The sequence below is a fragment of the Canis aureus genome, chromosome 2 (genome assembly GCF_053574225.1).
Source record: "Canis aureus isolate CA01 chromosome 2, VMU_Caureus_v.1.0, whole genome shotgun sequence".
Lineage (NCBI taxonomy): Eukaryota > Metazoa > Chordata > Mammalia > Carnivora > Canidae > Canis > Canis aureus.
The window spans coordinates 73302187-73318375 of NC_135612.1; the positions used below are offsets into that span (position 1 = coordinate 73302187).

The 16189-nt window shown below is 33.7% G+C and overlaps 1 protein-coding gene and 1 pseudogene across 14 annotated transcripts in view; one reads left to right on the forward strand and one right to left on the reverse strand.

Annotated features, from left to right (window-relative positions):
* The window catches only part of N4BP2 (NEDD4 binding protein 2), a 78139-nt gene that overhangs the window by 21900 nt on the left and 40050 nt on the right, over positions 1 to 16189 (reverse strand). For 12 of the 14 annotated variants that reach the window (XR_013368714.1, XM_077878942.1, XM_077878953.1 and 9 more), the window contains 8 exons: positions 15792 to 15868; positions 9912 to 10067; positions 5643 to 8026; positions 4957 to 5042; positions 4395 to 4440; positions 2943 to 3139; positions 764 to 859; positions 97 to 215 (listed from right to left, as the gene is read on the reverse strand). Coding sequence is in view for 12 of the 14 variants with exons in the window: in XM_077878942.1 (XP_077735068.1) it covers positions 97 to 215; positions 764 to 859; positions 2943 to 3139; positions 4395 to 4440; positions 4957 to 5042; positions 5643 to 8026; positions 9912 to 10067; positions 15792 to 15868 (3161 nt within the window). In the remaining 2 variants the exon portion in view is untranslated. Of the gene's footprint in view, positions 1 to 96; positions 216 to 722; positions 860 to 2942; positions 3140 to 4394; positions 4441 to 4956; positions 5043 to 5642; positions 8027 to 9911; positions 10068 to 15791; positions 15869 to 16189 lie in introns of all 14 variants that reach the window. The other 2 variants (XR_013368715.1, XM_077878926.1) reach the window with 2 other exon arrangements.
* On the forward strand, positions 14530 to 14980 carry LOC144291004 (acylphosphatase-1 pseudogene; annotated as a pseudogene).

The window sequence follows — 16189 nt, forward strand, 5'->3', positions numbered from 1 at the left end:
TGACTTATAATATGCCTCTATGAATTATCAGAAAAATTAAAATGATACGTTTTCAATGACATCACAATAGAAACTACATATAATCCTATCACTCACTTGTGGTCCTTGAAAATGTCCACCAGAAAATTTTGGTTAATGGCTGGAAATATCTTAAAGAGCTGCTTCTCCTTTAGTTTAGTGGCACAATCTTTTTCAAACATAAGTGCCTCCCTTTTCTAAAACAAACAAAAGAGATAAAAATCATCCTTCAGACAGAATTCATAAAACTAATTACGCTGATCCAAAAGCATGGTTATTTTGTTGCAAAAAGATTAGTAATTTAAAAGCAATCACAGACTTTCTTCACTAATTAAAGACTGAAATTAGTAATATAAGTATTCTTGCACTATTTATTTATATCCCATTTTTTGCAAAGTATCTGAAGCTGTTAATTTATACATATATATACTCTCACATATACACACCCAGCACAGTCATATTACATAAAAAAGATAAAAATATATAAGCATATAAACAGGATATAAATAAATGAAGAAGTCAGAGTGGAGAAAATAAAAGTAAGAATATAGGAAAAAGCTAGCAAGTAAAATTAGTATATAAATGCATGCCACAAAATCCTGTACAATTGCTAAAGGTGGGCCACAAATTCAGTTCTGAGCTTCTTAGTGGCCAAAGCAAAGGGGGAAACAAAGATTCTCAGTGTCCATAAAATAAAAACAAACCAGTTGCTCAGGAGAAGTACAGCTTTTTCTGGTACTGAGACCTGAGAGAAATTTCTCCCATGGGTCCTCATAAAATGGACACTGTGTGATGCTGTGAACAACGTCCTCAAAAACATATTCTCCTCAATGGGCAGAAACTACAACGTACAAATAAGTTGCAAATTCAGGTTGACAGAAAATCTTAAAATTCACAATTTAAAAAATTTTCACAAACATTTACTCCAAAATAATTGCATGAGAACTGTCACTGATTGTTATTTTTTCACAAGTCATGATTGGATCTGTTTAAATTGCCAAACTAAAGAACTTTCCTAAAATGTGCTTTTTGAATTCTAACCTAGGATTATGGTAAACATTTTTAGTGATTGCTAACTCTAAGACAATTTGTTGACATTGTGATATAAGTACATAATATTTTTGTTTGCAACAAAGATGCTAATTATTTGAAGAATAACTTCCTATAAAATTTCAAAGGTGACTCAAAAATATAAAAATCATAATAATCTAGAACAACCATAAAACAATTGTTGCTTTTGAAGCCTAACATATTTAGATCATTTGTAACACCAAACAATAAAAGAGGATCCACAATAGGTGACAATCTGACCAGTAGAAGAGCCTGGTAAAGCTGAACACGTCACAAGAGTAAATAATAGAAACAAGCCACCTCAAGAATTAAAGATATTTCATGATAAGCATTATAATCTGAACTTACTAAAACTTCAGTGATCAGATTTACTAGCACTCTACAAGGTCAAAGAGTTTCTAAACCACAAATTTTAAGGTCTCATCAATAAACTGAAAACTTACGATCTTAACCATCTTATAATTATTCTACTCATATATTATGCCTAATGTTTATTTTATATTCTTTGCTTAAAAAATACAAAGTGTATTTCTCCTCTGGAGACAAAGAGTGAAGAGAAAGCATCAAGAAATTTTCTTACTGAAGTTCTACCTAAGGAGAAGTATCCTTAGGACCAAATAAGTATAACTTCTATTACCTAACCCATAGAAAAATAAGCAAAAATCACTGATAGAAAAAAAATGAATTAAGTTGGGAAGTCAAAGATACTCATCTGTTCACTATTACACTGAGAGATTAAAAGGCAGATTAAAACCACAAAGATAAGTTTCAGAGTTTCAGTAGTAAAAAATGGCATTTCAACAAAAGTTGTCACATCATTTGGACATAAGTTCTAAGTTTCCTTATTTTTTTAAGAAAATGCATTTCTCTGATTTATTACGCATATAAATGAAGAGGATATCTGAAACAACACTACATTGTAAGACCCTACCCAAAGAGACTGTTCTTGGATTATGTAAACATGGTAATAGTAGCATTACCATTAGTAGCATTATTTCCAATGGTAAAATGGTAGCATTATTTCCAATTTAATTAATAAGATAACTGGGGAAAATAAGTATGAACATGGAGGAATCTCATCATTCTTCCTATGTCCCAATTCTATGTATTTCAGCCAAATATACAGGTGCTCCTTTGAGTAGTCAAATGAGTAAGAAAGTAAAATGTTTAAGATCACCATCTAAAAATTATTTCTTCTCTTTGAGAATTGTACTAAATAACCTCCTGGTCTTTTCCTTTTTGATTCTGAAATTCTGATACTAACATTCAGAATTCCAAAAAAGGCTAAGAAGTAATGCAAAAGAAACCAAATTGACTTACACCTTCACAAAATTTGTTATGGTGAATAAGGAACAAAAATAAAGTTCAAAATAAAGTTTCTGTTTGAACTGTCTGAAAAGTTAGAAAAAGAAGAGTATTTAATTTTTTAATTCAAATTCATAAGTTTTTAAATTTTTCTCTAAAAATTTTGTTTTGGGGTGCCTGGGTAGCTCAGTCAGTTAAGCAACCGACTCTTGGTCTCCAACTCAGGTCTTGATCTCAGGCTCATGAGTTCAAGACCTGAATTGGGTTTCATGCAGCCTACTTGAAAAAAAAATTGTTTTGAGGTTGGATATTTCTTTAATAGCAAGACAGACATTTCTTTTTACTAATTTATTAATAAAGTTATCTTTAAATGAAAGATTTCATTCATGTTTTTCAAGAATTAAAAAATTTACAGAGATAAATGCTAAAAGTTAAAAAACATATACAGCCCAATCTCCTGAAATACAGAATCAAATGAAAATCACAAAGTAAACATACAATCAACCTAGAGTCAGAGACAAAGGCTTAATAGTTATACTAACTCATACCAAATCATGTTTTTCCTGTAAGGCAATTTCTTCTGACATTATTTCTCTGAGTGAGACTTTTTTAGTTTGAGCGTTCCAATGATCCAATAAGGGTAGCATTTCAGGTGCTGCTAAAGTCTTCAGTAATTTTTTGCCTGTTTTCTGAGATGATTTTTGTTCTGGATTATCAAGACCAATATGCCCAACCAGGGAAGGATCTACAAAAGCAGCACAAATAGTATCAGGCCCTCAACATAAACATACAAATTTTAAACATTACTCATTCTGTTACAACTATGTCAGAAAGACCAAAGAAACATGATTTTTTTATTTCTTGCTTATAACTCTGATGTTTCAAGAGATGTCTTCACATAATTATAAGCAAGAAATATGTATAAAAGTAGGAATATTACAATGAGCAGGATATCATTGTAAATCAACTCCATGCTTCCCACTCTTTTTTAAACCACATTGATTGACACAGAAAGAACAACACACGCATACACTGGTAAACAAAGGGAACTGCAGCCAGGTGGAAGCAACCAGCTAGAGCAGTTCTGCTCAGCCTTGCTCAGCCACTGCAAGGACTGAAAGGATCAATATTTTGGCAAACCCATAACCCATTAGAGGCACACAACAAATACTGAACAAATGATATTCAACATAAGGAAAAAACTGGACATTCTAAGAAATTCATAAACGCAAGATTTAATGTATAGTATTTCAGCATCTCTAAGGGCTATCGCACATTCTGATATATTCCTTTGCTTTCCCAGAGAGTGAAGAAACAGCAGATACTGCCATCCACATAACACTGATACCCTTTCAGCACCTCTAGCTCTCAAATTGCTTTAGCTCTTAAAGCTGCAACTTAAGTATACCCCAAGAATCTTCAACCTGGAGTCCTGGTGTGGAGTGGATAAGAGTCACGTGAAGGAAACATGCACAAAAGGAGGCCCCTGTTAACAGCTCTGCCACCCTGCACTAATCACTGAGGACGATGCTATCTAAGATGTCTTGGAATCAAATATTTCAATTTGACTGATGTTCCAAAAGCAAACTGACTTTTGTGCTCTAATAAAATTAACACCAATAAAATTTTTGAATAACCAAGTAACAGCTGAATGATGCTCTCAAACAATCAAATGAACATTTTACTGTTCTCAAACCAGAACAAGTTTTCTTTCCTTCAAAGCAAAATCTTAAAAAGGAAACACCTTGATTATATGTATTAGAGTACACCTAGGGTCTTCCACTGCACTCATAAAAGTTAATCATAGGTGCTTTTCAGTTCTTCTAATCTTATGTCAATATCAAATGTTAAATATTTTAAAAGAACTTTTATTTGCAAATCAGAATTCCTGGGTAACATACTTAGTGGAAGTACATTTAATAATGAGTTAAAATTCATACACATACACCAAATTTAAACATCATGACAAGAACATCAGAAATAAAAAATATATGCTTTACCTTGCATAAACTTGCCACAGGATACCTCTTCTTGTCTTTGTCGCTCCTAAACACAAATATAGGACAGGGGATTGGCAAAGGAGGGTATATTAAAAAACAAGGTTATACTATTTTTCTCTAGAAATCAGTTTTCGTTGTAAAACTATCAATCATTCTTGCTAAATCTAAGTAAAACAATAAAATCAGATGAGTAGGAAATATGACTACATCAATATATTTTTTCTACTTATAGAGCTCTTAGGCTGTAATTTTAGAATGTTTTTGAAATTTAATCAATCAGCACTGCAAGTCTTTAGAGAATAAAAAACTACTTATGATTTTTCTCTTAAAAAAAGGCCATCAATATATGGAGCTCCATCATTAGTTATAGAATTTGGCCAGTTTGGAAATAATCTAAAATACTGGAAAGAGAAAAAAATATAGTATCAGTAACCTGCTTACTAGTAAAAGTTCATTCTCAAAGTCAAAATTCAATACACTTCTTTCATACAACAGATTTTATTAAGAGCAAAGGTGAACACAAAAGGAGCTCTTCAAAAAAAAAAAAAAAAAGCCTACCAACCATTATAGATTCTTTCCATTTCTCATGAATCACTTTAGCCAGATTCAGATCTATATGAACCACACAATCCTCAACTGTTAGAGACCCTTGTGAGGGAAAAAGAAAAAAGAAAATATAATCATTACTCATTATACATTTTCAGAAAACATACTGAACCAACTTATAACCATTTGTATTATTAATTACTATGTTTCTAGTTCTAAATATCTTGGAATATTTTTGTTTATGTAGTATGTCACTTTTTTCACACTTCTTGGCATGTGTAATTATATACAGTTCTTCATATATTTAAGGTATTTATGCCCATTAGTCTAAATGTATATATTCATTTCCATTAGTCAAGACTTTTTAAGTGTGTTCTAAGAAATTAAATTAATCTTGCCTTAAGTATATCTGGAGGAGCACCACAGATTCAAAAAGGTTCATCTGTGCAAATAAGTATGAGGTAAATACCACAGGAAACTTTCAACATATGCATGGGATGAACACAAACTCCATATAAATATTATTTCTTTAAATTACATTTTAAAAAATCCTCTACAAAAAAATGTGTCAAAAATAAGGTAGGCAACACAAATTCCTTTTCATTTAACATATGACATTATTTTAAAATTATGACAGAACCCTAAATCTGTAGCCTATTCACACAAAGACACATATATATAGGTAATCTGTTTTTTCTTTACCTGAATCAATACCAACAGGGCCAAATAATTCATTGAGCTGAAAAGCCAGCTCAGGGGGTAATGCCAATTCCAGACAGTCTATGGTCAGTGATTTGGCCATCACTGGCATGGGATTCAACGTCTCAGTTTTATCTTCTTCACTAACTTCAGCTGAGAAAGTACTCTCAGCCATTAGAATTTTTTCCATTTCCTGTTCATCTTCATTCATAAATTCTTCAGTGTTTGGAAATCTCATATAATCCTTTGGAAGATTTTCATTTTTCTTTATTTCAAGAGAGTCAGTAAAGTCAAGTTCTTCATTTAATTCAAGATTTGAAGTGCTTGATACAGAGTTTAAAATATCAGACAAATTCAAAGAAGAATGTATACTGTCTCCAATCTCCGTGGCTTCTAGATTCTTCTCCATTTCACTCATATCTTTAGCAAGAGTTGGTTTTAGAGTACCTGGGAAAGACTGCTTAATGTTATATAGACCTGGAAGTTCTACCTGACTACTGGGAAGTACTTCATTATTATTCTTTAGATCTAGAGTGGCATTAGGAAATAAACCTGTTATTAACACAGGTTTTTCAGTAGTTATAGCTCTTATTTCTGCCTGCTCTGAGTTTCCCTCTTCTGAATCACAGGTAGATTGTACATCAGGGTTATTAATAGCAGTGCCATGGCTAAATTCTGGCACAGAACTAGAATCTTCCAAAGTTCCTCTTTGACTAATAATTTCCTTCAAATTTAATCCCAGAGAAAATGGCCCAATTTGTGCTTCATCGTACGATTTTTGGATATTCTCAAATTCAGTATCCTCACATAATTTTGTTTCAGAATCCAACAAGAGACTTGTGGCCCAAATAATATCTTTGTTACACCTCTCATATAAGTCCTTTAGGGCTTCTAATGAAAAGGACCCAAAGAGTTTACAAAGAATATTAAGATTTTCAGATTCATCAGCACTGGTAAGCTCACTTTCTTCAACATACGTGCTCTTATCATACATTACCCTATATGGAATTGTTTCTTGAACATCTAACTTTGTGTTAATATTGAAAGCTTTTGGTTTAAATCCATCTAATTGTCCTGTTAACACTCTCACAGAATCTGAAACATTAATTTTATTCTTTTCTATTTTCCATAAGAGAGCAAAATCCTGTGGTTCAGTCTGGGTACACATGCCTTCTTCTATTCCAGGGACTGTATTAGGTTTTCCTTCTGGAAATTCAACGGAAGTTTGTGGTCCTACTACTCCAGGAAAAGTTGGCCCACTGTTGGTACTAGTGAGAGACGATGTGTGCTGTCTATGAATCTTTTTACTTGGACAAGTCTTATTCTCACAGGTCACTTTATTGGGTAGTGTTTCAGAACTCCCTAGAGTGGAGCTACCCAGGGTTTTTAATTCTTCAGGGCTTGTGCCCCAACAACAGGTCTCATGTGCTATGTAGAAGGCTATTTCATTCATACTGTCATTAGTTCCAAATTCTAGGTTGGGTTCCTTTAAACCATCCTTTGGCATTCTTGACCTGTGCTCTCTCTGAGCTAAGGAATCAGATGAAGGCCAGTCACCCACAATGTTAAATGACTGTTTTTCAGTATCTTTATACGTATCATATTGACAGGAATTGAAAGATTCTGAAGCATCATCATACTGTGACTTCTTGTCATCCTCTATACTTTCATTTGGAGATTCTCGTTGCTGGATATGATCTATATTTGCAGATAGAGTATTATCTAATACTTTGCGTGACTGAGGGCGATTATATTTTTTGTCACTTTGTATAGATGAAGCTTTTTCAGTTTTTCGGTTCCTTTTGGCCCTCTGACCAATAGTCTTATCAACTGGCCAGTCACCGACAAAATTTGATAGCTCATGTCTTGGGAACTTTTCCAAAGTTGACTTGCTTTTTTGTTTTCCAAAGGCTTTTTTCTTTACTGTGGCTCTTTCTTCTAATGTTTCACCAGGTGAAGATTTTTCATTTTGAAATGGCACAGTATCTGAAAGATCATAGTCTTCTTGATTATTTTCACCACAGCAAGTACTCGGTGACATTCTCTCTACAAAACTATCTGCATCAGTTTTACTATACTCTTTTTCAGAAGCCAGTTCTACTTGCTCTTCTCTTTTACTTTCTGTGGCTTGTACTTTGCTTTCAGAATCAGAAAAATACACGTCTGAAACTTCCTGAATAAAAGCACTCTGATTCTGAGAATTCGTAACACTTATTTCTGTTCTTCCTTTGTTTAAATCTCCATTAGAGAGATATGTAACATTCTCAGGTAATATAGTTTCTTTGGCCACTTCAAGTTTCTTCTCTTCAGTTAACTCTAGATGCTTCAAAGATGAGGATAAAATATTTTCTTCTTTTTCAGAGGTAACATCTTCATTGTCTCTTGGGCTGTAAGATTTTTTTTAAAGTATTATAAGGAAGTCTCTTAATGTGGTCATTAACATTATGATTTAAAGAAGCATTCAACTGAAAGACAAGGCACTTAACATTCATTCTAAAACTTCTATAAATAAACTACATTAAATTACAAAAGCTCATCTGATCTTTACCTAGTACATTAGAACACTTTATTGTAACCCCAACACCTAACACAATGCTTGGCATGTAGGAAGCAAACTTTTTTCAAATTAAATAATAAGCATGAGATTTTCAGTTAAGGTGTTCATGTGCATTAAATATTAAAGTTAAGAATCTAAATTTGTTCCTAGAGGGGACACCAGCTCCATGGTTTCTTTCAAAAGTATTTAATATATATGCCTTTATAACACTTGTCATTTGCTACAGAGGAAAATGCTTAAGCTTCATTTACAAAGTGACAAAGAGTCAACATGATGTGCACAACTAAAAGAAATGAAACAAAGGGAGGAGAGCTGTCATTTGAAATGTCAACTGTTAAATTTTTTAAAACCATCCTCAATGTTAACCTCAGACTTAAAGCACTTTTGCCTAATCATTACACTTTTAATTTCAGTGCTTTTTCCTTAAGTCAACTGATCAACTCCTCTTCCTTTCTCTCTTTTTAGAGGGGGAGGGAGGAATGAAGGGAAAGGGAGAGAGAATTCTCAAGCAGTCAGCTAAGCTCAGAGGCAGGGCTCAATCTCACAACCCTGGGATCAGGACCTGAGTAGAAATCAAGAGTCAGACACTTAACCAACTGAGCCTCTTTCTTCTTTCTTTCCTTCCTTCCTTTCTTTCTTTCTTTCTTTCTTTCTTTCTTTCTTTCTTTCTTTCTTTCTTCTTTCTTTCTTTCTTTTCTTTCTTTTCTTTCTTTCTTTCTTTCTCTTTCTTTCTTTCTTTTCTTTCTTTCTTTCTCTCTCTCTCTCTCTTTCTTTCTTTCTTTATTTCTTCCAGGAGTTCTCGAAGTCCCAACTCTCCCATGAAGCCTTCCTCAATGAAATCACATCTAACACTGAGTTTTCTATATGCCAGATGCTATTCTGTGTCGTTAGAGTATTAATTCATGATCCTTATGGGATTCTTAAGAGCAAAGTGTTATTGCCATTTTAGAAATGAAGAGCTGAGTATAGAGACACTCTCTAATTTGTCAAAGATTACAAAGCCAGAAACTCATAGCTCAGGAGCACATGCTCTATCTAAACCACTTTGCAACACTGCTCTTCAATAAAAGAGCATTTATGAATTTTCTCTTCCCAACTCCTTTTTAACAGAGCCTCAACCACCATTCCTTATCAACAAAAAGTGTGGGCAATTTAGACTTCTACCTTATATTTAAGGCTATTCCTTAACTCACCTATCTATTCAATTGTTCATATATCCTAAATGTTTAATAGAATCAGTACTATGCTGGACTGCAAACTTTCAAAAGGCTATGACTTGTATTACTTAGTCAGGGTATACCATAAATAATTAATTTTTATAATACTAATTTGAAAGAGTATTTTTACAAATACCTATAGAAATTAAGAAGTGATGTAACTATATATAAAATAACAATAGGCAATAACAGATAAATACTGGAATAGCAGGCAGTTACATAAAGAAGGCAGGAGTATTCACAGTATAAACATGGACTCACAAAACCCTGAGGACAATGTAAAAACTCCCATGTCATTGCATATATACCTTCAGTTCTCTTGCTAACCATATACACCTTGCTGTAGGTAAAACTATATCTAAGCTCTATAAATAATATACATCTACTTTTATTTTTAAAGTTATTTGGCAGTGATTTCACAAGCTCCAAAATTATTCCTTTTAATTCTTTTAAATTATATTTCAAACTGAATTTTTGTACACAGGAACTTTAACCTACCTAGTATTTCTGTCCTCACAAGAATATGCACACAACGCAACACGTTCAATTTTCTCTGGAACTGAAGAACTCATAATTATTGGCACTGAAACAAAACGCTGATAATGTTCCAACATTCTTGTTATTTTTTCTTTGCTTACCCCATGAATATTACGCCTAAAAGTTTCGGGGGAGAAAAAAATAGAAGAAATATCGGTAATTAAGTTTTTCTTAGGACTGGAACATGAAATGTCAAAAAAAATGATATTTCTAATACGTAAAAATATCTAAGCTGGTTTATTACAACACAATATATACTGTTGATGCTAATTTCATCTTATTCAAGAGGTCTTAAATTACCATTTCTTTAATAATTCCACACAATCTTTTCCAATCATTTATCAACTTGGAAAAAACCAGCAGATCCAAATAACTTTAAAAGAAGTTATTCCCAAACTCTGCAAAAAACATTTCATAAGAATATGACCATCACTTTAAGACTAATTATTAACAAGTAAAAAAAATCCCGCTACAGTCTTCTACTTATGCCACTATGGCAGACTAGAGTTCCAAAGGGCCCTCCTGTTAAAATAAAACTGGATTCCAAGTCAATTATAGCAAACTTATGTTTTAATACAGTTTAAGTTCAAGCAAAGGAAAAAAATTGCTGGTATTTGAAGTCTCTGGATGTCTTAATATGAAATTTATTACATTTGTGCTCTCACTCATGGTAGCTTCTTTGTGGGTTTTGTTTATGAACTCATATTTAGTTGAACCTAATATATAAGAATCCTTAGGCCTTAAACTGGGGGTGCTTTCCTTCATACCTCATGTGGATTTGCATCTGCCAGGAGGCCAGATGGTATGCTTCAGTCCCTCAAGGATCTTGTCTTAATGAAAACATCTCAGTTGCAACATTCCTTCCTTGGGTTGGATCCAAGGCTTAATATCTGGATCCCAGGGCTAATATTAGTATTTGCCACCTGGGCAAATCTGGCTTTCATATTTACCTACCTCAATCTTGTCTGGTTTCAGATCACAGAGAAGCAAAGAGATAGAAAATATGAAAGAGAAGTTAAGAGACATAGACATAGAGGACAGAGCAAAAAGGTAGTATACATCTAATCCAAGTCCCAGAAAGACAGTTCATGAGACAGAAGCAATTTAAAGAAAAATGGCTGAGATTTTCCAGAATTGATCGAAGATATCAATCCCCTGATCTCAGAAGCCCAACAAATTCCAAACAAGATACATAACAAGAAATCCACTAGAAACATGGTACTGAAATAGTAGTCATACACGAAAGATGAAGAGAGGATATTGAAAGCTGCCAGAAATTAAAGGGAAAAAATACCTAGTTATCTACAAAGAAATGAAGTATTAGAATTACAGCTGACTTAACAATAATGGAAGTCAAAAGAGAATTAAATGTTATCTTCAATAACAGAAACTGTCAATCTAGAATATATACACCCAGTGAAAATATCTTACAAGAAGGAAAGCAATAAAAGAATTTTAAGATTTAAAAAAAAAAAAAGGAGTTTGACATGAATCAGAACTACACTGTAAAGAAAATCCTAAAAGATAAATGTCAGACAGAAGGAAATTTCCAGATGAAATATCTATGATAAAAGAAAAGTTAAGCACAAAGCAATCTCTATATGAGTGAAAACACACACTATACATCCTGGACAATCATAATCATAGCATGTAAGTTGGAAAGGAGGTTAAGTATCAGAGTTAAAATGTTTGAAGGAAGGCTAAGAAAATGGTTTGACTTTAAAGTTTGCATGATCAAAGTTTTAATGTAATCACTAAAAGGATAAAAATAGCATATACCATTTCCAAATTAAAAGAAAAAAATGAGAAAGTCTGCATTCAGTGAAAAAAATCCAAAATAAGGCATGATAAAAAGGGGAAAAATCAAATATAGTTATCTGTGATAGGAGAAAAATAATCACAGGAAAGGTGAGATAAAGAGAAAGTAGAGCAAGACAGTAAGAAGCAAGACCAATTATATGAATAACCAAAAAAGAATTACGCTTAGGAATGAAAAGGCAAAGATGGACAGAGAGGATTTTTCAAAACCCAGTCATATTGGTTATAAGAGATACACCTAAGGCAGCCCGGGTGGCTCAGTGGTTTAGCACCGCCTGCAGCCCAGGGCGTGATCCTGGAGACCTGGGATCGAGTCCCTCATCAGGGTCCCTGTGTGGAGCCTGCTTCTCCCTCTGCCTGTGTCTCTGCCTCTCTCTCTCTCTCTCTCTGTGTCTCTCATGAATAAATAGATAAAATCATTAAAAAATAAAAAAGAGAGATACGCCTAAATGTAAAGACACAGAAAAGTGAAAAGTAAAAGTATGAAAAAAAGAAGTAACACTCAAATCCTAAAAGGAAACTGGTATAGTTCTATTAATATTAGACAAATTAGATTTCATATTAAAAATTAATATTAAGGATAAAAGAAAGTCACTTGCCAAAGATAAAAGGTTCAATTAGACAGATGCAAAACCTTTAAGCTTATAAGCACATCAAAAAATATCCTCAGGATACATAAAGTGAAAATAGGCAGATTTATAAGAAACTGACATACTCAACATAATAGAAGGAGGTTTCAACACATGCCTCTCATACAGATTTCCTCATTCCTGTCTTAAGCACTAATCTAATCAAGCAAATTTTTTAAAAGGTAAAGCTATAGAAGATGTAACCAACAGAATAAACGTGATTTATATATAACTACTATACATCTTTATCAAGCAAACATGAAACATTTATTAAAAATGACAATGAACTAGGCCATAAAATATATCTTTTAAAATATCAGAGAATTAGTATCACACAAATGGCAAAATCTTAACTACTACAGTTAGGTTGAAAATGAATCTCTTAAAAAATAAAATTTAAACATCATCTGTTCACAAATTTAAAAACATAGTTTTAAATAACCCAAGGGTTAAAAGGTAAAATCAACCATAATGCAAATTAGAGGATAAATGATAAAAAGAAAGTATGATATATTAATATTATATATTAAAATTCTAGGAGCATCTAATTTATAGCATCAAATGCTCATGTAAGAAAATAGCCTAGGGGATCCCTGGGTGGCGCAGCAGTTTAGAGCCTGCCTTCTGCTCAGGGCGTGATTCTGGAGACCCAAGATCGAGTCCCACATCAGGCTCCCTGCATGGAGCCTGCTTTTCTCCCTCTGCCTGTGTCTCTGCCTCTCTCTCTCTCTCTCTCTCTCTCTCTCTGTATGAGTCTCTCATGAATAAATAAATAAAACCTTAAAAAAAAAAAAAAAAGAAGAAAATAGCCTAAACCTTCAGGTGAAACCTTATAAAAAATAACAGAATAGGGATGCCTGGGTGGCTCAGCAGTTGAGCGTCTGTCAGCATGGGGCATGATCCCTGGGATCAAGTGCCATATCAGGCTCTTCACAGGGAGCCTGCTTCTCCCTCTGCTACGTCTCTACCTCTCTCTGTGTCTCTCATGAATAAATAAATAAAACCTTTAAAAAAAAAAAAACAATAAACAAAGCAAAATAGATTTTTTTTAAAGGCAAAGAAAGTAGAATAAAAAAGAAGCAAAAATGGGCATCCCTGGGTGGCGCAGCGGTTTGGCGCCTGCCTTTGGCCCAGGGCGCGATCCTGGAGAGCCGGGATCGAATCCCACGTCGGGCTCCCGGTGCATGGAGCCTGCTCTCCCTCTGCCTGTGTCTCAGCCTCTCTCCTCTCTCTGTGTGACTATCATAAATAAATTAAAAATTTTTTTAAAAATTTAAAAAAAAAAAAAGAAGCAAAAATGAACTGAATATAAAACAAACTTATAATGGAAAGATCAAAGGAGCAAAGAAATGTTTATTTGAAAAAGCTAATAAAAAAATCTGATCTTTGGTGAGAATAATCAAGAAAAAAAGAAGGAAGATACACATAAACGTATTCAGATTAAAAAGGGGAACTTAAGTATGGATGCAACAAAGATGTAAATGGTTAAGTGAATACTATAATTGTTTTAATAAAGTCTTAATAAATTTGGAAACTTAGGTGTAATGGACAAACTCCAACTGAAACTTCTCACAAAGAAAACACCAGGTCCAAGGTTTCCTAAGTAAGTTCTATCAAATATCCAAACCTACATAAACTCAGAAAAGAGAAAAAGAAGAAATACTTCCCAATTACTTTTACCAACCTAAAACTATGATACCAAAGCCAGGCAAGAAAGGGCAAGAAAGAAAAAAAACTACTGGTCAACCTCACTCAATTATATAGAGGCAAAAATCCTAAGCAAAATATTGGGGGGAAAAATCTAGTAATGTATCAAAAACATATAAAATGGAATGAGGTGCTGATACATGCTCCAACATGGATGAACCTTGAAACATGATGCTAAGTGAAAGAATCCAGACACAAAAGGCCACAAATTATATGACTCCATTTATATGCAATGTCCAGAAGAGACAAATCCGTAGAGACAGAAAAGCAAACTAGCGGTTGCCAAAGGAAAGGGAGAATTGGGAGTGACCAAAAACTGGTATGGGGTTTCTTTCTGAGCTGATGGAAATATACACTAATAAGATAGGGGTGATGGTTGCACAATATAATGAATATACTAAAATTAGGTTGTCCTTTAGTTAGCATTGAAATTAGCTAAAATGGGCCGAGGCTACTCTGCAGTGGGAACCGTGGGCGTGCTGGTCGGCCGTGCTGTCCCGAACGCCCGAGAGGAGGCCGAGGAGGGTGTGGGCATGAACATGGCAGAAGGGGACACCCTGATATCAGTGGATTATGAAATTTTTGGGAAGGTCCAAGGGGTGTTTTTCCACAAGTACACTCAGGCTGAGGGTAAAAAGCTGGGATTGGTTGGCTGGGTCCAGAACACTGACCAGGGCACAGTGCAAGGACAATTGCAAGGTCCCATCTCCAAAGTGCATCTTATGCAGGAATGGCTTGAAACAAAAGGAAGTCCCAAATCACACATCGACAGAGCAAACTTCAGGAATGAGAAGGTCATCTTAAAGTTGGATTACTCAGATTTCCAAATTGTGAAATAATGTCCTGAATTTAAACTTTCTAAAATAAACTCACTGGCTTTGTTTTTATTGTTATTATAGAATTAGTCTGTGTTTAGTATTAGAATGGGTCAGTAAGTTATGTTAGTGTAGGTATTTGAATATTACTGTATAATATATATATGATAGATGACAACTCTACACAGTTCTAAATAAATAAAACTACACTAGAACCTTCAAAAAAAAAAAAAAAAAAAAAGAAAGAAATTAGCTAAAATGACCAAGAAGAAAACACCAACTAAAATCAAGTTAGGAAAAAAAAAAAAAAAAATCAAGTTAGGGTTATCCCTAAGGGAATACAAAGCACAAAGCAAAATACATTGTGTGTCCATGTCCTAAGTAACACTTTCATGTAAGTCAAACAATCATATTAAAAAGTATAACCTTTGGGAGAAGGGCAAGGAAGGGGGAGGGTTGTACAATACCCGCACAGCTGGACATTTGCTACCTTTTCCACCTACAGTTTTCTCACTTCCTTTCAGTATTCTCAGTCACTAGGCAACTACAATGATTTTGTTCCTCCCAGTAATACATGGTTCAGGTATGCCAAACCCCAGAGTCTGTTCTAATTTCAGATATTGACATTATACTATTAGTTAGTAATAAAGTACTGACTATATAAGACAATTGGAATTTTTCTATTAACTCAGTATTAAGAACAAAAAGATACAAACTCTTCATAAATTGAAAAAGGTCTACAAGAAATACAAAATTTGTTAACAACATTGCAATCTAATCCAGTTTCATTATTTATAGGGAGAAAAAATCTAGATGAACTTTCTATCACTGCCATAAAATTAAAAACATGTTAGATAGTCTTTAAATTTTACCTCGCAAGTTCCTTTGGTTTGAATTTCCACCACGTGTCCGGTTCCCGGAAAAGGACTTTATATTTATGTTTTTGAGACTACATACAAAAAAGACAAATGTATTTAAAAATAATACTTTCATGAAATTAAATGCATTGTTTCCAAACACACAGCATGTTAAAACTGAAAGAATCTAAAAGATTATCTAATTGTCATCAGTTTGTTAAACTGGCAAAAGGTACAATCTCTTTGACCCAGCAATTAATTTCCAGAAAGCTAGGCTACTAAAATAATTATTTAAGAGTGTAAATACACACACATATTCACACACACACAGGATATCCAGTTCACCATTATTCTTTATAGCAAAAGAAGATAACACAGTGACTATAAATATGCAACTGGCTAATAAATGAAGG